Raw genomic sequence first — 23,052 nt, 5'->3', positions numbered from 1 at the left:
AAGGGCAACTCTCACATTCTTATCTGTTGTAACAAATTCAGCTTTCACTTTCTCCTTTCTGGACACATCTTTGAACAGAGATCATGACCATGAATATGGTCAAATAGTTAGATTCAGATTCAGATACACACACACACACACACACGTATATACTTTTAAAAACTGTTTATACTTAATCCAGTTTTAATGTTCTTATATTTGTATATTTTAAATAGTTATGCTAATGCTTTTATGTTAAGCTGGTTTTAGTTCCCTTTGGGGAAGAAAGAGCAAAGAAGAAGAAGAAGAAGAAGAAGAAGAAGAAGAAGAAGAAGAAGAAGAAGAAGAAGAAGACGACGACGACGACGACGACGACTTTTATTTCTAGCATGCCTAACTCTCCCTTTCACCTTCCCAAGATTTGGTCAACTAGGAACTTTGGGATTTGATAAAAGACCTTATGTTTCTCTGAATATTGACATATGTGGAGGTTAAGTGTTATTATTTATTATGCAATACTACCTCAAGAATATAGACAAAAGTGTTAGAAGTCTAGACATGCCATTTGTCAGAGGCATCACAGTGTGATTTCATACTGTAGGCATTTTCCATGCATTTTCTTGCTGCATTAAATGAAATTTATTTCTTCATTTCCATATTCTAAAATGTTTCCCTGTCCATATTCTGATTGCTTCAGTATTACAGTAGCCTATCATGGCTAACTACTAGTACTAGTACTAAGTACAACCGTGCCTGTAGATATCAAAAAGGTTAAAAACACATAAACATGCATGAGCTGTAAGAAGCTTTGCTACCAGGTGCCAAATGCCTAGTTTCCACATTCATTTCCCTTACTAATTGTTTTTGATAGAAAACAACAGCAGGGATCTTTGAGCCAAAATGTTGCTGATGCTAGACAATGTAGCTTCCTTCTGTCTCTCCATCTCTTTGAAGCTTGAAGGCAATGGAGAACATACTTTCTTACTCCTTAGTTAAGTAAGTCATGAGCCGTCTATAATAGGGTTAAAAAACATTTCCTGAAAGTACTATAACCTCATGCCTTATTTTGACATTCAACGTATTGAAAAGGACAGATTCCTGATCATATAGCATCTTAACCAAAGCTACAAAACATAGGATCAAACAGCTGCTTAGATAACTTCCTTGGCTGGAAACCCCACGTTCTGTGGCCACGCTTCATGCCCACAGATGATCTCTTGGCTGTCGCTATTGAGCTGGAATGGAAGATTGCCATGCAAGCACATGTGCTGTCTAAATTACTTGGCACCTTTTTCCTAGCAAAACTACTCAAGTGACCATAGATTTAGACAGACAGATTTATAAAAGTAGAAATGTAGGCTTCTTAGAAGAAAATGTGGTACTTTGTAGCAAGAATAAAAATTGTGTTTGCGAATGGGGTGCTCCTGAATGTGTTTGCATCATTTGGCATTCAGGCAGCAAAGAAACACATGCCTGGGTATGTTGCTTCACTGCTGATGCTAAACATGTCAAGATGAATGTCATCTTCATTGCCCAGTTTCCACTACTGTATGCAGAAACTGGAAAATCTATAGTATGGATGATTCTAATTTTGGCATTCACTTAAAAATCTTAACAAGTTGTATAACCTAGTTCATTTATTGCTTCCCTTTCAAATCTTGAACTTTTGATTCCTTGATCCAAGTCTTAATTTTGGTCAAAGATTGAGTCGAGGTATTTTCATACATACAAAGTTGTATGCACCTAACAGAACAGCAAAAAGGAGCTTGATACCCAATGACTCCTTAAATACCATCATGTGGGGACTCATATAAATGCTCAAGGGAGAGCAAATCATAGCCTTACTCACTGTCTGCATTATGTGGTGCCTTTCCTGAGAAATATGCCACAGAACTTAGTAAGAAGTTTTCCATATGTATCCATACATGGAATGTTCCTGCATTCAAGGAAGCTTGCTGATTGCGTACACTCATTATGTGCTCTAGCTCCTAGGTTTCTTGTCTGCTCATTCAAGGAGCCCTGTCAAATGTCCAGCAAACAGGACACTTATATTTTTCCTTAGAAGTCTTGCAATTTTCCCTGTTCAAGCAGCAAGCCATAAGCTAAAAATGTCTCCTGCCATCATAGGAAAATTACACGGATCCCCAAAGATGTCACTACTGGTGTTCTCCGCATGAAGCTTTATATAGAAGATAATTTTGGGGGTTGTGGGGGAGAAAAATGATTGACTTATAAAGACTTGTTAATACTTGATAATGATCAATACAGGTTAAAGACGGGAGAAGAGTTAATAATGGAAGATTTCCCATAGACAAATCACTGAGTGGTTTAAGATAGATAAAAAGTTATTTTGATTTGTAACAGTGAAACCAGAGTTTGAAAATCTATTGTATTCAGGGGCTGATCATCTGATAAATTATAAACTGTTGCTTATCCAATGTTCTGGATTATCCAACGCATTTTTGTAGTCAATGTTTTCAATACATCATGATATTTTGGTGCTAAATTCGTAAATACAGTAATTACTACATAGCTTTACTGTGTATTGAACGACTTTTTCTGTCAAATTTGTTGTATAACATGATGCTTTGGTGCTTAATTTGTAAAATCATAACCTAATTTAATGTTTAATAGTCTTTTCCTTACTCTCTCCTTATTATCCAACATATTCGCTTATCCAACGTTCTGCCGGCCCGTTTACGTTGGATAAGTGAGACTCTACTGTATGGTTATATAGTATCATCTAAAGGGAGTAGGATAATAAGGGGTAAAAACCAACAGACAATAAATATGATGCTTGTAGATTAGTTTCAGTAGTTGTTTGCTTAGTAAATGTGTATTAAAATAGGTAAGTGCCAACTTGGTGTTTTTGTCTTAGATTTATTTTATTCTGAGATGTCATAGTTTTAGTGTTATATATCACAAAACTGTGCTTTCTCTATACTGTCTTTGCTCTTTCCCCCCACTCCTCAATAAAATAGTATTTTAAAAAAAAACTACCGGTATGTGGGTTCTACAGCAGGGAGAAAAAATTCTCACAACAGCCTGTGTCCTCCAAATGAGAAAATCTGTAGACAAATATTTTTGTCAGAGGCCACAAAAGGCAAAAGTGATTTTCTGTGCTGACGGTGGAGCCTTCTGAGTTCATAACATATTATATGTATTTTAATAGTGTTTTATCTTGCTGTTTTAACCATGTACCCCACCTCAAGCCATAAGGGGAGGAGGGGAATAAATGAATAAATAAATAATTTCTGGCTGCCTTACTTTGACAAACAAAGTAGGTAGAACTAATTAGGAATGATGGCATTATTTTCAACTTTGAAAACCAAATAAAAGCTGTCTTCATTCCCAGAACTATTTTGCAGAAAAATGTATTAATTATCTCAGGGATCTTTAGCATTGCTCAGTCCCCAGAAAGCTATAATAAACTACCTAATTATGGTCATCATTTTGTTCATAGACTATAAAATCACGCAGGGGTTAAATGTCCAAACCTTTAAGAATACATTTGAATGCTCATTCCAATGCTGCCAGTATAGGAGAAAAAATAATTTGGTTTCATTATACTGACAAAAGTCTGAGTTATTAGGTTTGCGTGTGCTTATTGTACTAACAAGCAAATCACAATGGAAATTTCAGTTTATGGTGAACTCGGGGGGGGGGGGGGTATATTTAAAAAACAACATTTTCCCCCAACTAGAGCCCAAACATATCTGGAAACATTGCAAGGAAACTAGAGAGCAGAGGTCATATCTAAACCCAATAGGCTATCTATATCCTGAATTTCCAACGCTTTTTTCCCCAATAACACCTTACATGTCACCATCAGTTTTCTGGAGCAGACTCTTTTTCCTAGGAAACCTGGTAATGTAGAGGAAAACAACAGCTATATGTCTTTAAATCTTCTCTAGCTTGAAGAAAGGATAAACAAATCTGAGCCCGAGAAAATCTCCCACCGTTTTCTCCACTGTTGAGGAAGTGATTAAGAACAGCTACAAGAAGTAATGGTTCTGATACTGTGTATAAAAGCTGTTAGAGCCCGACAGCTGAAGACCTGCTGAACTGTATCGCTGCCAGTTGCTTATTAGTCACCCAGCAATCAATTCTGAGAGAGCCAGAAATTCAGTAGTATTTGTGTGGGCAATTCCTTCCCGTTCCCCCTTCCTCGTGTTCTAACTGGAGCAATCTATAATTACAATGAAACAAAATCATACTTCACAGTTTCGCATCAGCCGAGAAGGCGTTACCTAGCTGTGGTTGCTGTGTTGAAGAATATTATTGCTGTTGTGCTGTTGTTGAAAGCTGGAACCTCTCAACTAAATACAAAAGTGATGCCTGAAGTGTTCTTAAAAGTTATAAGAAAAACTATTAGGTGAGCTGTGGTGAACTGGCTAATACAATTAGGACATTTAACTCTTAATTAAGCAACAAAGCACAAAAAGAGAAAAAGAAAATCAGGTCAGTTTGTTAATTAACTTGGATGATGCCAGGGAGCAAACTAACTTGGAGAAAATTCAGAAGCACTCAATAAACCAATGCAGTTAACATATTAGAGAGCTTTAGTGTAATGGGACACAGTTTCAAATCATGTTGGATACATTTTATATATATGCACAAAAAAGAATACACCAAATGAATTAAGTATAGCATGTGAGGATGACCTGACAAGGGTGGGTTGAATACATTTTCAATGGCACTACTTTACCTTTGGCGATGCATTAAAGCATATGAAATAATTGAGGTATCTTTATTAAAAAAGGAATCCACACTTCATGTTTCTTTAGATACCTGAAGCTTGTCTTAATATTTCCAGTTTTCAACTCATTGCTGTTTAATTAAAAGGCAACTCTTTACAATGCAAATGAATTGCGACCATTTCATTGTTTGAAAAATAAATGAATACATTGGACCTATTTTCATGATAACTAGGAATAACTAGGAATTCAATTGCTGCATGAAATTAGACCTGAGCCATAAGATGTCTGGAAAGACAGGTGTGAGCACCTGTGTCCCTGATGTGAAGTAATGTGGCAGAGCATTTGTGGTTGTTTGAAGTATTTGACAAATGATTTATACTGTGGAAATATGCCAATTTTTAATCATGCCAGTCCTGGGCAGGCATATAGCTTTGACAGAGCTCAAGACAGGCATATACCAGAATAGCAGTAGGGATATCTTGGGCTTTGATAAATAGGACAGGCCCATGGTGCCTGTCACCTCTACATTGTTCAATTCCGAATACACACAGGGATGTGGCAATCTGACCTGATAGCTTTGGGATGAATTTGAATGCACAATAGTTCCAGCTGACAAAGATCTGATTAATGTCTAGACCTCTGGACTGTATTCATCTTCAGTTCTGGTTGCTTGTCGCCTCAATCTTACTTCATTTTGTGTGGCTTAGTTCAAACTCGGGGTGTGCAAGATTTTCATTTGTTAGTGTATTGTTTTGTTACTTTAAAAAATCATCAGTTTTAGAACACATTTGTTCAAATTTAATTCATTTCAGCAACCTTACAAATTACCAGATTTTTGTAGCTGACATTTGGCATTGTTGTTCTCTACATTGTGTTTTTTTTTTATTCTTTTACACCTTCCTTTTTAGGTGGGAGGCGACTTGTTTTGGCACGTGTCAACCTGTGCACAAAATGTCTCCCTGGCACTAGCTGTCATCTGAAATACTGAAAAGAATTGCTATTCTTAGGGGCAAACCATCAAAACAAGATTGCATCATCACAAAATAATTACATCAGTTTGATAACGCTTTCTCTGATAAGGCTCTATCCTATGGAGATTTACTGTAATATTCTCTTCTATAGTTCAAAACGCTGCATGAGAACTCCTTCTAGGAGGGAATTCTAAGTATCTCAGCAGACTAAACATCCCAGAATTCTGTAGGATGGAGCTGTGACAGTTAAAGTGGAACCAAACTGTTATAATTGTGTAGTGTACATATTGAGTTTGTGCCAATACTGCTACCAATTGCCATCCTAAATGGAACTCGCAGTTAATCTGTCTTTGCCGTTATTTAGAAACATATAAAAACTGAACCCAATTGGGCCCCTTTGGTTCAGCTTTTCATTTCTTCCTCATAAAACAGAGCACACAGTTTATTCTCCAATCTCTCATGTTGGTGCCACATCATGATCATCACGGCATACCTGCTTTGGCACATGCTGGTCCTAAGAACAGCACTTAGCGGAAACTGCAGAACGTGCTGAGAATCTTTATGCTGAAGGGAACTCATTTTGCACATGACAGACAGGAATAGAATGTCTTTACAAATTTGTTCCCTTCCCCAAGCAAGTTACTTTTACCAGAAACTGGGAACTACTAGTTTTTTTGTGCTCACAGAACATGCTGTACAGAGTCAGCTGAAAATATGTTGCTTTCTGAGATGGACAAGATGTCTACCTCAAAGCCTATGAATCAGGCATGGGCAGGTGTTTTGGACTTCAACTTCCACAATTCCTAACAGCCAGTAAACTGGCTGAGATTTTTGGGCGTTGAAGTCGAAAAAAACCTGGAGGGGGCTGAAGTTTGCCCATGCTTGCTTTATATAAAGAGAGATATTAAATGGGTTAGTAGACGAATCTCACAGCAATGGCAGCAACAAGCAGTAACCTCAATTGCTACAATCACATGGCTATTGGTAGATGTTTCAAGTGAATGAATGTGCCAAACCTCAGAAATTATTCAAATAACATCACAGACAAAGCTTAGAGATCAGGGAGACAACTGGGGCTTAAATCAACCATAGTGTGTTACTGGACACGCATCCAATCTGTCATCAGTATAATTCCAGTATATTTGGGTGCTGGATATGACTAATGTAGACAAAATTCATCTGTGTCCGATTCCAGTCTCAAAAGCAGGCAGTTGTAGAACTGAAATGGTGAGACTTCCTATAGCTGCTAGAATTAGGCCCTCTCTACCATCTTTGATGGCAGGCAAAGTTCATTTTATATTTTTTTTGTAAATTAATGGGGGTTATTTGATTCGATTTGATGATTTGATGGATTGATTGATTGATATCTGACTTTTCTCCCAAACGGGACTCTAATGTTCTGTTCACTCTTCTTCTTTTTTTAAATTTTTCAACAATCATTTTAACATAGTAATTACTTAATATCTATTGAATCTATTTAATACTGTTTTAATATTATACCTCATTCCATTTTTTATTATTTTAAGAAATCCTACTGTGACCTGCTTTTGCTTTCAGTATTGGGAGGAAGTGGAAAAACAATATCCAAATTTGCAAAATCTGATTGATTGAACTGCAAAGTGAAACGTTCTTCAGACAGAACATCAAGTGCTACAGGGGCTGGGTGGGATGATAAGTACTTTTTTTGTCGCGTTTTACATCCCTATTAGCATTCTGCTGCTGCTGCTGCTGCTATTACTACTAGAGTTCAACAATATCCATCAACTCAGGACTGGTTTTTAAAGCATCAGTATGTCAGCCGTCCCATACCTCTGACCCAGACTGATAAATGACTGCAGCAAATAGCTTGGATGCAAGAGCACCTGTAATGGAGACAGATCCCAAGGCAAGTGCAGCATGGTAAAGAACATGTTGGTCTATGTGGAGTTGTACACTGTGCCATCTTTTATAGTGTTACCCAAAGGAAAAGTAACTTGTCTCTTTTGCCCTTTATTTTTGTTTTTAATCCAATGTAGTAGTAGTAACAACAACAACAACAACAACAACAACTTTATTTTTGTATCCTGCCTACATCTCCCCGGAGGGACTCAGGGTGGCTCACGGGGGCAAGCCCGACCAACACAGTTAAAATATAACATAAAATTCATAAAAAAGCATCAAAATAGACAACACACAACATAACACAGTAAAAAAACCCACAATTGAGCCAAACACTGGCCTGAGTAAACAATTCTGAGGGGCATAGCAGGACTAGTGGAATTTAATTGTGAGGATGGTGCTAATAAATCAGGTGCAAGAGCCATATAAAGAAATTTGGGGTGGAGGGCAATGTGAGATGGAGCCCTATATCTCTATTAAAGTGCAAGGGCTAGACTAAGGTCATGACCAGCCCAAACTTATCTGGGGGACTGCCTAATCAAAAGTACAGTGGAACATCCAGGTTTTTAGATCTTTTCAAAAGGTGGACAGGGTGGATGCTAGTCTAATCTCCCTGGGGAGAGAGATCCGAGAAGGCCCCCCCTCTCGTCCCCACCAGCAGCGCTTGTGACAGAGGTGGGAGTGAGAGGAGGGCCTCCCCAGCCGATCTGAAGAATCATGCAGGTTCATAGGGGAAGATGCAGTCACAAGGATAGGCAGGTCCTGAACTGTTTCGGGCTTTATGGGCGATAACCTGCACCTTGAATTGGGACCGGAAACTTATCGGCAGCCAATGGAGCTGTTTAAATTGGGGGGGGGGGAGTGTGTGTGTGGCTAGATTCAATGTATATAGAATCTGGGGCAGCAATACAAGTCATACAGGCATACAGGACAGAGGGAGGTATGGCGATGGCAGGGTCACATGTCCTTAAAGAGGAAGGAGAGAAAGGTGTGTTAATGTGGGATTTGTGTATTGGTAGTATTTAAATGAAATTTGTGTCTTGCCTGTATTGCATACTGATTGCATCATCCAGGGTGTACTATAGCCTGGAAAGAGTTAATTGCTAAGAGGCTGTGATGTCCTTGATGTGTGGCTGGAACTGGGGAGTGTCCAGACACAAGTGTGTGTGCATTGCTGATTGCATCAGTTCAGTTCTGTGTTGAGTGCTGTCTGTCTAGGTGTTAAGTCCTGTGTCCATTGTCTGCAAGCCTGTTTGTTTTTATTACTGCTTTCAGTAAAACTTGTATATAGTTTTACCAAAGTCTCTGGGTGTCTCTTCGTTCTGCGTTCCACTGATTCCATCCAACTACTGCTGTGCTGCTAATACTCTGACAAGGAGTTCAATACTTTTCTCACCTTTCAGTGACTCTGTCAGCCTGTCAGCCTAGGGAATTTGGAGAGTGAGCCAGACAACCCACAAATTATCAAAGATGAAGGAGCTGACTTGGCATGCTTCACTGAAACTTGGCTGGGAGTTGATAGTGCCCCAATCTGGGCCCAAGCCCTCTCAGATGGGTACTGCATCAGTGAGCAGGTGAGGAAAGTGGGTGGGGTAGTTGTGGTCTATAAATAACACCTTAACTTGACCAGATTACCTACTAGGGAGCTGAATTACATGGAGTGTGTGTACCTGAGTCTGAAAACAAGAGATAGACTAGGGATTCTGTTAGTGCACTGTCCACCCTGCTGCCTAACAGACTACCTGGCTGAGATTGCAGAACTGGTCACAGAGGTGTTGTTGGAGTCACCCAGACTTTTGATTTGGGTGACTTCAACATACCACTTGGGGCTAGTTTGTCAGGTACAGCTTGGAAGTTCATAGTATTCATGACAAACATGGGCCTGTCCCAATTGGTTTCAGTACCCATGCATATGGCAGTTGATGCGATGAGATTTTCAGCTCAGAACCCAGGGCCTGTGGGCGGAGGTGATAAAAACCTCCAAATTCTCATGGACAGATCACTTTCTGGTCAGGGCTGGTATCACAGCTACAACCTACACCTGCAGGGGTGGAGGACCAATTAAAATGGTCTACCCTCAAAGGCTAATGGATTCTTTGAGAGTCCATAAGGTCTGGGCGGCTTCTATGGCTGGCATCACCGACAATTCTGTTGAATCCCTTGTAAATAAGTGGAATCAAAATCTAATTAGGACTATTGACATGTCCTCTCCGACCCATGACAAAACAGGCTGCTTGGTATACAGAGACCCTCAGGAATGAAACGGGAAGGATGATGACTAGAGCGCAGATAGTGGAAAACCCAACTTTTATGCGACAAGATTACACTAGATCAGTTTTAATTGGTGAGTTGATATAGACAAGCTGCTGGGGCAAGTAAGGAAGACTGCTTTCTTGATCCCTGTCCCTCTTGGCTGGTCGTTCAGGGAGGAGATGCAATTCATCTCAAATACAATAAATTATTAATGCATCCTTCAGAGAAGGGAAATTTCCATCTTGTTTAAAAGAAGCAGTAGTTAGACCATTGCCGAAGAAGCCCTCTCTGGATCCCCTGGACCTTATTAATTGCAAAACAGTGTTTAATCTCCCTTTTTTGGGCAAGGTGATTGAGAAGGCAGTTGCCCTCCAACTCCAGGCAGTCTAAGATGACACACACTTCCTTGATCCATTTCAAACCAACTTGAACAGGATACAGAGTTGAGATTGGTATGGTCACCTTAGTAGATGATCTCCATCTCAACATCAACAGGGGGAATGTGTCCCTGTTGGTGGTCTTAGACCTCTCAGTGACCTTCGATACCATCAACCATGTGATCCTTCTGGAAGACCTGGAGGGGCTGAGAATCAGAGGCACTGTGCTGCAGTAGTTCCGGTCATACTTCTCAAGAAGGTTCTAGATTGTGGTGCTTGGGGATAGCTGCTCCTCAAAACAAACGCTGTTATGTGGCATCCCACAAGGTGTCCTTCTATCCCCAATGCTTTTTAATATTTACATGAAGCTGCTGGGAGAGATCATCCATAGGCATGGGGCGGGGTGTTATCAGTATGCTGATGACACCCAAATATATTTCTCCATGCCTTCAAAAACAGCTTCAACTAAGGAGAGCATGTCTTCTCTAAAAGAATGTCTGGAGGAGGTAATGGGCTGGATTGAAGCTGAATCCAGACTAAACAGAGGTGCTTGCCATCAAGGGTCCTAATCTGGTGATGGAGGTGTGTCAAATAGTTCTGGATGGGGCTACACTCCCCCTGAAAGACTGTGTTTGCAGCTTGGGAGTACTCTGGATCCCTCTCTCCAAATATCAGTCCAGGTAAATGCGACGGTCAGGAGTGCTTACTATTAACTTTGGCTGATACGCCGGCTGCACCCCTTCCTAGATTTGGAGGACCTAAAGATGGTAGTGCATGTATAGGTAAGTTCAATGTTGGACTTCTGCAATGCTCTTTACATTGGGCTACCTTTGTACCAAGTTCGGAAACTCAAGTTGGTTCAAAATATGGCAGCCAGATTGGTTAGAGGAACATCTAGGAGTGAGCATATTACACCGATCCTAAAGTCACTCCACTGGCTGCCAAATAGTTTCCAGCTAAAGTATAAGGTATTGATATTGACCTTTAAATTTCTACATGGTTTGGGTCAAGGTTACCTACACAATTGCCTTATCCCGTATAATCCACCCTGAACTCTGAGGTCCTTTGGGGGGTATCTGCTCCAGCCTGCCAGAACCCAACTGGCAACCATCACCCAGAGGACTTTTTCATTGGCTGCCCCACAGCTGTGAAACAACCTGCTGGTAGAGCTCAACTAGATCAGCTGTTGGAATTGAAGACACAAGGGGTTTTTTTTCGTGTCAGGAGCAACCTGAGTCGCTTCTGGTGTGAGAGAATTGGCCGTCTGCAAGGATGTTGCCCAGGGGACGCCCGGATGTTTTGATGTTTTTACCATCCTTGTGGGAGACTTCTCTCATGTCCCTGCATGGAGCTGGAGCTGATAGAGGGAGCTCATCCGTGCCCTCCCCGGGTGGGATTCGAACCTGGCAGCCTTCAGGTCAGCAACCCAACCTTCAAGTCACAAGTCTTTAACCCAAAAAAGAGGTTTGGGGCCATGTGTACCCACTTCTGTCATAGGCTACTGAATAGTCAGAATCTTTCTCCCTAAGAGCTACTGAGTCCCCAACAGAACTTCTTTTCCTGAGAAAGACGCTTCTTGTCTTTGCACCAACAATGACTAAGCCGACTTGAGTCCCCTCGGGGAGATAGGGCGGGCTATCATTAAAGTTATTTATTTATTTATTTAAGACAGATTTGTATTATACTAATCTTTGGTTCTATGGGTATTTTGTACTTCAACTCATAGAATTCTTCACCATGAACAGTGTTTACTCTTCTTTCTGGGATCTGAAGTCTAAAGCAGATGGGGAACCAATGAATGAGAATTCTTTATATTATGCATTCCACCTTAGCACAAGGCAGTTGCTTTCATGAACTATTCCTTAGGATCATCATAAACGTTAGCTAAATGACTGCATTTATTTTATGTTAAAAACAACTGGCTATTTATGCTTTTTTCTTCAATAAAGATATTACATTGAAAATGAGGGTAATGTGGCCTGGGACAGTTGGCTTTATATATGTACTGAACTGTCTGGAAGAAACACACTGACATTGTTAAAAGAAATTCTGGGGAAGAATGCTATCTTTCTTCTTAGTGAAAACGTATAAGCCTGGATTCTCATAAAGTCAGCTTATGAGTCACTAAGTATTAAGAGTTATTAAATATGACACAGAGCTTGGGACATTAGGCTAAAAATTGATTTGATAATGTTGAATGTTAGAAATTAGAAAATTACTTCATTATCATCAACCCTAATAATTGAAATCATTAAATTAGTTGAGTTACTGTCAGTTAACTTCTTGATTAAGAAGCTTGGTTGGGCCTACCATGGAGTTTTCAGAAAATGGCAGGAAAATGGATTGGACGATTGACCTTACTGGCCGTTTATTATAGACACCTTCAAAATGTTCTTCTTCTTCCCTTTAAAGGTACTTCCCATCAACCTGTATGTTTTTTCCAAGAGGGACTACAAAGCCCATCATAGGACTGTTGGCAGGGGATAGCAATTCAATACATCTTATAACCATAAGGTTGAGAAAAAGTTTCTCAGTCATCTGCACCTCTTTTCTTACCAGCCCACTAATATATATACTTTACTCACTTTTCAAATGCCTTGTTAAATATCAATAAATATTAATATAGGGACTTGCTACTTTTAGATAGAAGGCAGCAATCTAGCTGCAAGGATCAATGATTGCATCCAGGATTGAGAACTTTAATCAGAAACGTTTTGAGAGCCTCAGATCATACAGTACATACAATATTTTCCTGAACAAGTCAATCACTTTAGCCTTTCCCCCTCCTCGCACCCAATTAAGAAGTGTAGTCTGCAAAGATCACTTCATTATCCAAGTGGATAGGACTGAGTGAGCAAAGTACGATTATGAGGATTCCAGATCACCCTAAATAATGTCATGCAAGATTGTATATTACAAATAATATACAAAACTGTAGAGGCCTGGTCTTAATATTGCATTTGGTTATGTGTAGATTTTTTTATTGTTGTTCTTTTTGATAAATATGCACATTAAAAATATCAAATTCATCTTTAGCATTCTTGCTTCTTGCTTCTTCTGAAACTCTAATTTTAGCTCCAGAGAGTTCTTTGTTTTAGCCTAACAATAGGGAATGCAATACATTTCTTCCATTCCATATACTATTTTTTTTTTACTGGAGAGGAGGCCTTTCTGTTTTCTTAAACATGACAAAAAGAGAGGTGCCTGTCATAATGAATTCTAATGATCAAATTCACTAAAATCAGGAGACAATAATGCTTATTAAAATGGATGTCAGCAAGAAAAGAGCAAGAACACATAACAGGCGAATGGCTTTGAGTCTGCAAGATCTGAACAGAACAGTTGCAGATCTTGGAAGCCTTTCATTCACAGTCTCCATGGATCACAGTCAGAAAAAATATTTCTGCATTCAATGTTGAAGAATGAAGAAAGTTAGGAGAAATCACTAGAAAAGGGTAGAACACAATCCTGATAGGCAGCATCATTTAGCAGGACCTATAGCAGAATTTTATAGCTATACAAATATCAAGAGACATGTTTAGCCTTATATTTTCTTAGGCAAATAAAGATTTTCAAAAAATCTTCAAAAGATCCAAACACTAAAACATTTCTTCCTTTGTTTAACCATAAGTCTTGTGCTTTAGTTCTGCTCTAGCCACCACTATCACTACCTACAAGCAGAATACAAAACCATACAGAACAAACAAGGCATCAAACTGATAACCCATCAGATTGGGATAAATTGCTACCCAGCAAGACTCCTAGAAGCAAAATTCACTTAGGTTCCAATTTTTCCATTCTTGTGCTCTCCTCAGATGGCAGCCTCCAGCACAGAGTGTACCCAAAGAAATGTTCTGTCCTAAATCAAAAGACAATTTTCTGTGAGATGAAGAACTTATTTGGAGTAGGAATTTCAACAGGGGTACGGCAGTCAATAAAGAATACCCAGATCCAGATGTCTTCTCAGTAATGAACCCTGCAAAAAGACTGTGTGCTAGTAATTATTGTTCTTGGTTTAATGAACTTCATCAATTTTGTGTACCTAAGATTCTTTTTTTTTTTGGAAGAAAGGTAGAAAACAAACGTAATAATAAGAAAAAAAAGAAAATAAAGGAGAATGCATCTAAGGATAGTACAGTTGTCAGGACATGAACTAATCTTGGTACTTGAGATTTTGGGAATAAATCTGGAGATCTAGGGATCTAGGGATGACCACATCATAATTCAGACCCAGGCAACTTCACAAGGGTGATATAAATTGCAGCCTTTTGTGGTACCATTAAGAATGATACGTTAAACAGCAATTGTACAAAGTATGCCATTCCCATTTAAAAAAACAAGACAACAAATGAGGTAAAACTCATCCACACACAATTTTCAAGCCAGAGCATATGACATGAAATGCCACCTTTTCACCTAGAGAAGCAGATAAGAGGGGCCGGCCTGAAGTGGCAAGGAAGCTGAGAATCCAAGATACTGTGAACCACAGTTTTTCCTAGTCCTTTAATACATTCTCCTGATACATTTTTTGAAGAAAGGTGAAAGATTCCAGCAGAGAGCAAGACAGGGTTGAGAGAGAAAGATAGAATATTCTGTACTATCTGTTTGGGTGCCATTCTACACATACAATATCATGTTGAACTCCTGATCAATCCTAGAATGGTTTTACCACTAGCTCCCAAGTCATTGTAGAGGTAGGAAGCAGTTTTGACTACCCAGGAGAAACAAATCCAATTCAGCACCACTAAACAGCTACCCGTACTTTCCCCCTCCTCTTCTTGTCATAGCAGAGACCAATAGGTGCAAAATGGCTGATGGCTGGCACTTGTTGCCTGGAGTGACATCAGCCAGGATGCCAGAGGAAGGTGGGAGAAGGGAGGGGGTAAAGGAGGACTCACCTCTTTCTTTCCACTTTCACACTATGGTCATCCTGGTGTCCTCGCCGATATCACTCTAGGCGATGAGCAACAGCCACCAGCTATTTTGCAGCCAATGGTCACTGCTACAACAAGAACAGGAGGGGATTGGTAAGTGCTATCTTTTTGGCACTTACTGTCCTCCAGGGATGACCATGTAAACAGTTACAGCCAGTTCCATCTTGGAACTGCCACAACTGTTTACATGGGCCTGAAGTCAGTGATTGTTCTGGATTCTTGAGGACATTTTGGGGGCAATGTAACATGTCTAACATTTTATGATATTTATAAAGGGATATTGGTGCAACTAACCTGTCTGGAAACAGGGCTGAACCTTAGAAGTTCTGTAAGGTTTTAAAGCCCTGGTTTGTCAGCCAGGCCTTCTATTCCATCAACTAAATGGATGAGATGTACATTTATTAATATTATTTTGTGCCTTCATTCAGAACATTTCTAAATTTCCATTTGGTCTCTGTGCTTAAACAAAAAAGCCACTGGAAAGACACCTTATCTGTTGTTGTTGTTGTTGTTGTTGTTGTTGTTGTTGTTGGTACAGGTCCAATATTCTTGCTCTTCAAAATTTTAATTTTATTGTATACAAGTGACAAGAAAAACAAAAATTTACAATAACTAGCAAATCATATACATTACAACATCCTATCAAATCCTTTCCCTCCTTCCTTTCACCCGTGAACCTACTACCTATGACTTCCTTCACTACTCACTGTGAATCTTATATCTAATAAAACCTACTATTTTAGTAGACTCCCCTTGTGGTTACTTTAAAATCTACATTTGTCTTTCTTTCCAGATATTCAAACACCATTTTTGGGAAACTCTTCATTATTTCCTCCCCGAATATCATTAAATATTAGACTACATTCAAATGGAAAAGCTATAACTTTTATCTCTAATCCTTTTTAGATACGGTAGGTTTTTTTTCACCATTCCAAGATTTTGCTAGTCAGTCTAGCTGCAACAAAGCTATATTGATAAATTTCTTCATTTCCTTTACTAATTCTCTCCCTAAATAGTCCTAAAAACACATTTCTGAGTTTTCTTTAACCTTATTAATAATTTTATTTGTTTCCTTAAACATATATTTCCCAAAAATCATGTACCATCCTACAAATCCACCAGACATGAAAAAGGTGCCTCTCTGCATCTTGCATCTCCAGCATTCCCCTAAATGAAATTTATCCATTTTAGCTATTCTCTCTGGCTTGATATTACTTCTATAGAACATTTTATACATAGTTTCTCTGATAGAGACAGCTATTGAAAATTTAAATCATCTTTTCCCCTTCTCAAAAATGCATTCAACACCGATTTTCTTTTGGAGAACCCTACACTAACATCTTTCCTGAATCGATCATGTAATTAATTATAATGGAACCAATAATTTCTCCCTATCTCTTCTCTCTTTTTAAATTTCTATTGATCTTTTTCCTTAATTAGATACTCCCTGTAGGTTCTTATTTACTCATTCAATGTTGGCCTTAATATTGCTTTCAGTGGAAGCAGCCATAGAGGGGTTTTCGATTCCATCCCCTCCTTATATCTCTTCCAAATTATTAGGAGATTAGGTCTTCTTGTATGAAAAGACAACTTATCTTCCATCAAACCTAAGAAGCCACTTTCTGATGCATATTTGAACTATCTCTGGAAATATCAATTGTGGAACCTTACTCTATCATGGGGATAGGATCTGCGCTCCTCCAGATGTTGCTAGATTTTAAGTCTCATTAACTCCAATCAGCACAATGGCCATGGAGTCTGAGAGCTGAAGTTCAACATCTGGAGGGTCACAAGTTTTCTACTCTTAGATTTCCAATATTTTATTTTCATTTTCTAAAAGACTGAACTTCATCAGAGTTTTTAAGGTCAATTTCCTCTTTGTCATTGTTTCCTTTTACTTGAACCATGCATTTCAGTTCGATCTTGAATAGAGCCTATCTGTAAATTGTTAAGTGTCCATTCTAACTGTACAACATATTTCTGGGAAAAATTGCTTTCTTTTGATATTAATCCTGCTTTTTCATTTTGAAAAGTCTCAATGTATACAGTACTCCAAAGAAGCATGAAAGCTACTTTTGTGACAACTTTCCATGGTGACCAAACAATGTTGTTATGTTTCAGGATGGATTAATGGTATGGCTCCTCATTGTTGTCTTTTTCATATCGGTATGCTGTCACAATAATGCTGACTGGGAAGAAATTGAATGGGTTCTAAAATGCCTCTTTATACCCTACTGAAACACTTAATCATGTCAATTTATAACATATAGGTAATATTCCTACCTAGAGTACTGAATCAGTTTTGAATCATAAATATCACTGTTTCAATGGGTCTACTCTATCTGGGACAAATAATCCATGCTAATATCTCCAATTTTTGTTACTAAACATTATTTCCATACTTGCATGGAGAAGATGGATGATCCCTCAGACTTCATCATTCTCGCTTGTTTCTCATGTATAGAAAGAAAAAAGGGGGTAATTTCATTTGCTTCTTTGAGAACCATCTAGATCAATCATCTTTATTTATTTTAGTGTTCCTATGATACACCCGTAATAGTCATCACTGAAGTAGAGGATTGGGTGTTTTTGTAATTGGGATGCTGGTTGAGATGTTTTTGTTTTATGTTTTCAATTTTAAGGAAGCTGTGAAAAGCTCTAAAAATCTTTCCTCAGGGTTAAGTAATGGGAGATTGCTATCACAAATATTTATCAAAGCCTTTATTCATAAGCTAAAGAAGAGAGTTCTGGAAAATTGTTTTACTCTTATCTTGGCAAGGGAATGTGATTGATATCTCCAAAAGGAATTGTATAGTCTATAGATGGAATCTGTCTGGACGGTGGAGTTGATAACGGAGCATGTCATATCTGGGTTATGGGTTCAATTGTAGTTCAATTACTGGCAACTTACAGCTGCAAAGTCATCTACATGGAATTCGTTTATTGCCTTTGTTTAGTTGAAAAGTTCATGTAAGTAGTTGCCAGATGAAATGTCAGCATCCCGTGGAATGTGAAAATGGAACAGCTTTTTCATTTTTGTAATGGCTAATTACAAGTCTCTCAATGAGTGTAAATAAAGCAGTACAGTTTGGTTTCACACATCAGGCAGATACAGATAGCTCTGCATCCAATGAATAATGTCAAATGAGTTTCCATTTACATTAGGCAGGATCCTAAGATTCTATGAGTGGACTTTTAGCCATGGAAAAATCTCTGATACAAAATAAGCTTGTGCTCATAGAAGAAGGAAATACATTTTTGCTGATTCTCCTTTTTAGCTGTGAACTTCCAGGGCCCAATATGGAGAATTTAGGAACCTTCTGAAAAACAGGAAGTTGCACAGGATTGTATGAGAAAAGGGAAACTACCCTCTCAAAGTCTCCTCCCTTCTATTAATAAAATATGAAAAAGCCCCTTCGTTTTACAGAATAATTGCTCATTATTATATTATAGAGGATACCTTGAACCTCAATTGTAGTAGTATTAAATATTAAGGCAAATCCTATTACTTTTTCCCAATAAATAGTGCCCTATGTTACTAATATACTGTACTATCAAAGCTAGCATTTTGAAATAGTCCCACTAGTGCACAATTAGAATTAATATAGTTGCTGTAGAAGGTATCAAGTTGCACCCAGCATTTTAAAATATTGTAATCAACAAGCAAGGCCTTTCAAGAACTAGTACATGAAGGATAGTCAATTATCACTACATCTTGAAAAACATACTTTGAAGAGTTTCCACTGAGACCACTGACATTTCTTGTTGTTTGAAATTAATTACCAGTATGATCTCTGGCAAACAATAAAGAAATTTCACTTCTATAAAAGGCAATTTAATGGGATAATACATCTCACTCAGACTAATGAAAAAAGGAATCGGGTTATGATCTGCAAACCAGAATATAAAAACCCATGATTCTGCAATCTATGTATGGTGGAAGGGATTACATTATTATTTATATAGACAGAAAGCATATTTTAGTTACTTCTTTCTACGGAAAATGGAAACAATCTATTGCTGTTGTATCAGACAAAAAAAATCATCTGGTTCATAACTTTGCTCTAAGCAGCCTGCTGTAATTCCACTTTTCAGCATGAAGTAAGAAAAAAGGTCATCTTCGGATGCTCTGAAAACGAATAGATGGGACAGGAGGAGATTAACCTCTACAAGGAGAAGGCCTCCAGAAATAGCCCTTTTCGTCATTGCTCATGAGTTCAGTGAGTTTTCAGCAGCAATGTGAAAATGTCCCTTGAAGCATGTTTGGTTAGCTTTGACATTTAAATAAATATCTATCTAGCTCAGTGGTTCTCAACCTGTGGGTCCCCAGGTGTTTTGACCTACAACTCCCAGAAATCCCAGCCAATTTACCAGCTGTTAGGATTTCTGGGAGTTGAAGGCCAAAACATTTGGGGACCCACAGGTTGAGATTGAGAACCACTGACCTAGGTCATAAAGAAGTTTCTGAGCTAACTGAAATGTTGTCCCCACTCCTGCCCTCCAACTCCACACACAGTTTTCCCACTATTGATCCACCAAATCCTCTCCTCTCTCCACTTTTTGAGTTATCTTCATAACCCTCATATCCTCATGAAAAACCACAGGGAGGACAAGGAAAAAAAGATTCTGTGCTAGCCCTCAAGAAGTCCAGTTATGTACTTGTAAAATGGCATTGATGTTATGCAGTTTACTAGTGACTGGAATATGCCATCCTCCCTTTTTTAATCCCTGTGGTTTATTATCACCAAAGCCCTGCCTGGCAGTGTGGTTGAAAGGACGCAGGGAGATCTCACTGGGTGGCTAAAAATGGAATGCAGATGGGATGAGGGGTGGGAATGGCATTAACTGGCTTAGATTACAGTTCAAGTCTATGAACAATGTGTCTTACTTATAATATTGCAGGAGAAATTAATTATTATAAGCTCGGTGAAAACTATATTTTGAAGGTCAGAATATAACTTCAGTGACAACTTTGCTGGCATGCCTGTCAGTTGGTTTCTGGATCCTTTAAACATAGGATTGACACGATGACTCTTATATAACCTCTATTTTATCTTTGTTACTAGGACTAGTCTTTATTTTCTCAGGAACCAGCTTTTGAAGATGAAGGTGACATTGCTGGAATGCAAGAGGTAAAAAGCTTAATCTGGCTGTAACAAACTCCAAGCATATTTGGAGCAGCTTTCTTTGACAGCACTGAAGCTGCAGACTATTGTCTAAAGCTTTTCCATAGTTGGATAGGACTTGTGAGCCATGAACTCTGGCTAGAACAGGAAATCCAAAGCTAGAGCATCACTAGTAAAGAATCTATTATCCTAGAACAGAGATGGAAATCACAGGGCCTGACATTCATTTTTGAACTATAAATCCCAGCAGAATTACGGTGAGAAATGTTAGGAGTTATAGTCTAACATCATCTAGAGGATGGTGTGATTCCTAATCTTGCCCTAGTACAACCAGGTACAGGCAGTCCCCAAGTTATGAACATGATCGTTTCTGTACATTTGTTCTTAAGTTGAATTTGAATGTAAGTTGGAATAGGTACATTTTAAAATGTAACTCCTGCCACACACACACACACACATGTGGTGTGGATTTTTTTTTTTTGCTTTCTGTACCCTGTTCAGAAGATTTCACCTTTCTTTCTGTCCCTGTGTGATAATTGGACTTTGAAAAGTTTGGCTTGTGGTGGAAACAAAGATTGGTGATAAAGCTTCAGCTGATTCACCTTTCCCCTACTTTTCAATTCTTACAGGAGTGAATTTCCCTTCCTAGTGGTTGATTTCTCTCACTATGAATCAATTGCAAGTCAGAATTTTTGTAACTTGGGGATTGCCTGTAATCATTTTGTGGCTTGTAACATATCTGAAAAATATGTGCAGAAGAAAATACTATTTATTTATTATTTATTTATATTTATTACAACATTTATATCCCACCCTTCTCACTCCAAGGGGGGACTCAGGGCGGCTTACAACCAAGTATATAAAACAGAGTATATAAAAACAATTACAGTTAAACAATAACATTAATTAAAACAGCTATATAAATATACATTCAGAGGCGCGTTCCTGGTTTGTTGGTTCTTTGTCATGAATTCATTACAGTTAATGCTGCATCTATCGCTCAAAAGCCTGGTCCCATAACCAGGTTTTAAGTTTTTTGCGAAAAGACAAGAGAGAGGGAGCCTGCCTGAACTCATTGGGGGGGGCGTTCCACAGATGGGGGGCCACCACTGAAAAGGCTCGGTCTCTCATCCCCACCAGTCACGCTTGTGAGGGTGGTGGGATCGAGAGCAGGGCCTCCCCTGAAGATCTTAAACTGCGAGGTGAGTCATAGAGGGAGATACGTTCGGATAAGTAATCTGGGCCGGAACCATTTAGCACTTTATAGGCTAAAGCCAGCACTTTGAATTGTGCTCAGTAGCAGATTGGTAGCCAGTTGAGCTGACATAACAGAGGAGTGGTATGCTCCCTGTACGCCGCTCCGGTTAGCAGCCTGGCTGCCGCCCGTTGGACTAGTTGGAGCTTCCGAACAGTCTTCAAAGGCAGCCCCATGTAGAGTGCATTGCAGTAGCCTATTTGGGATGTAACAAGAGCATGGACTACCGTGGCCAAGTCAGGCTTCCCAAGGTATGGGCGCAACTGGCACACAAGTTTTAACTGTGCAAAGGCTCCCCTAGCCACAACCGAGACCTGGGGCTCCAGGCTCAATGATGAATCTAACATGATATCTGACTAGATGCCAATATTAGCATAATATTCATATGGGATGTTTTCATGGAGTGTACTGATGGGCATATCTTAAATCAGTTTCAAGTGATGTTGCTCAGGGCCATGGACAATGCTTTGTAAATTGTGGCTAACTATATATGCATCTAAAACGGAAATCTGGACACATGACCTTGATAAAGATATATTTTGGCTACTTGCTTACAGAGTAATCTTCTGTTGGAGTCATCACAGCAAGACTAACATAGCCTAGAGGTGCTCTCCACAAGCCCTTATCAGACTCAGTGTGCATTTAGGTCAGAGGAGCTGCTTCTAGCCATCAGCTCTTGGAATATCATCAATCTTCTTCAGTTTAGTAACAACATGTGATTCCCTTGGAACACAGTAATATTATAAGCCTGCTACAACTCTTTCAACCTGGCTTAAGAATGACTCCCTGTGACAGCCCTTGTTGATTTGTATTCAAATGCATAGTCCTGCCATTGTATTTCTTTTACTATAATGAAAGGAAAACAAACAGTGCAGTCAGAAACCTAGTGTGGAGAACAACCTAAAGCCTCAAAGGCGTTTCCTTTTAAGATTCCCTGGAACCTCGATGTTTTACCTGGTCCATTTCTCCCGAACAGTATACCATTTTTCATGCAAGATTTTTTCTTGAATTCTGAAGATGAGGTTTTGTACACTACATCTGATTGTGCTAGAAATAAAATGGTACCCTGTTTCTTTAACCCTTCTTCCTTCCTTGGCTAGTGACAAGCATGTTAAATTATCTAACATCACTGATGCTAGCAGTGATGTCAACCTTAATGACTTATAATCCTCAGTGACTGATAATCTTTGAAGAAGAGCTGCACCTTATTAGAGCTTGGAGATAATATGTTACAAGCAATGATAGCAGCATAACAATGTTCTTTTTTCTGCTTGCATTATAAGGCTGCCTTACATTCTCTTCCCCCTGTAGGAAGTATAGCAATATCCCACTTTACGTGTTAGAGGTTACCATGAATATCACTAAAGCTCTAACACTATCACTCTCTAGTACGCATGGGTAATGTGTAGCTTGACATTGCATATGGTTCCTAAATTCCATATATATCATTTCCATCTATCTCCATCCTCATCCCATTTAAACCTAAACTCTACTCCAATTTCTAGGTGATTTTTCATTGCAAAATAGCTACAACCCACATGAACTGCAGGCAATCATAGATCTGGAAAGGTTGCAGTCC

General features: G+C 39.0%; 1 protein-coding gene across 4 annotated transcripts in view; it reads right to left on the bottom strand.

Annotated features, from left to right (window-relative positions):
- prkn (parkin RBR E3 ubiquitin protein ligase) overlaps window positions 1-23,052 on the bottom strand; it is a 990,653-nt gene that overhangs the window by 79,318 nt on the left and 888,283 nt on the right. Inside the window, exon 10 of one of the 4 annotated variants that reach the window (XM_062968968.1) lies at window positions 9,479-9,971. The exons of the other annotated variants lie outside the window; for them this stretch is intronic. Coding sequence (XP_062825038.1) covers window positions 9,855-9,971 — 117 coding nt within the window. The 3' untranslated portion in view covers window positions 9,479-9,854. Of the gene's footprint in view, window positions 1-9,478; window positions 9,972-23,052 lie in introns of those variants that run through there. 4 annotated transcript variants of the gene reach the window in all.

This window comes from Anolis carolinensis, chromosome 1 (genome assembly GCF_035594765.1).
Source record: "Anolis carolinensis isolate JA03-04 chromosome 1, rAnoCar3.1.pri, whole genome shotgun sequence".
In the NCBI taxonomy this organism is placed as follows: domain Eukaryota; kingdom Metazoa; phylum Chordata; class Lepidosauria; order Squamata; family Dactyloidae; genus Anolis; species Anolis carolinensis.
This window is presented reverse-complemented; position numbering and strand designations above follow the sequence as displayed.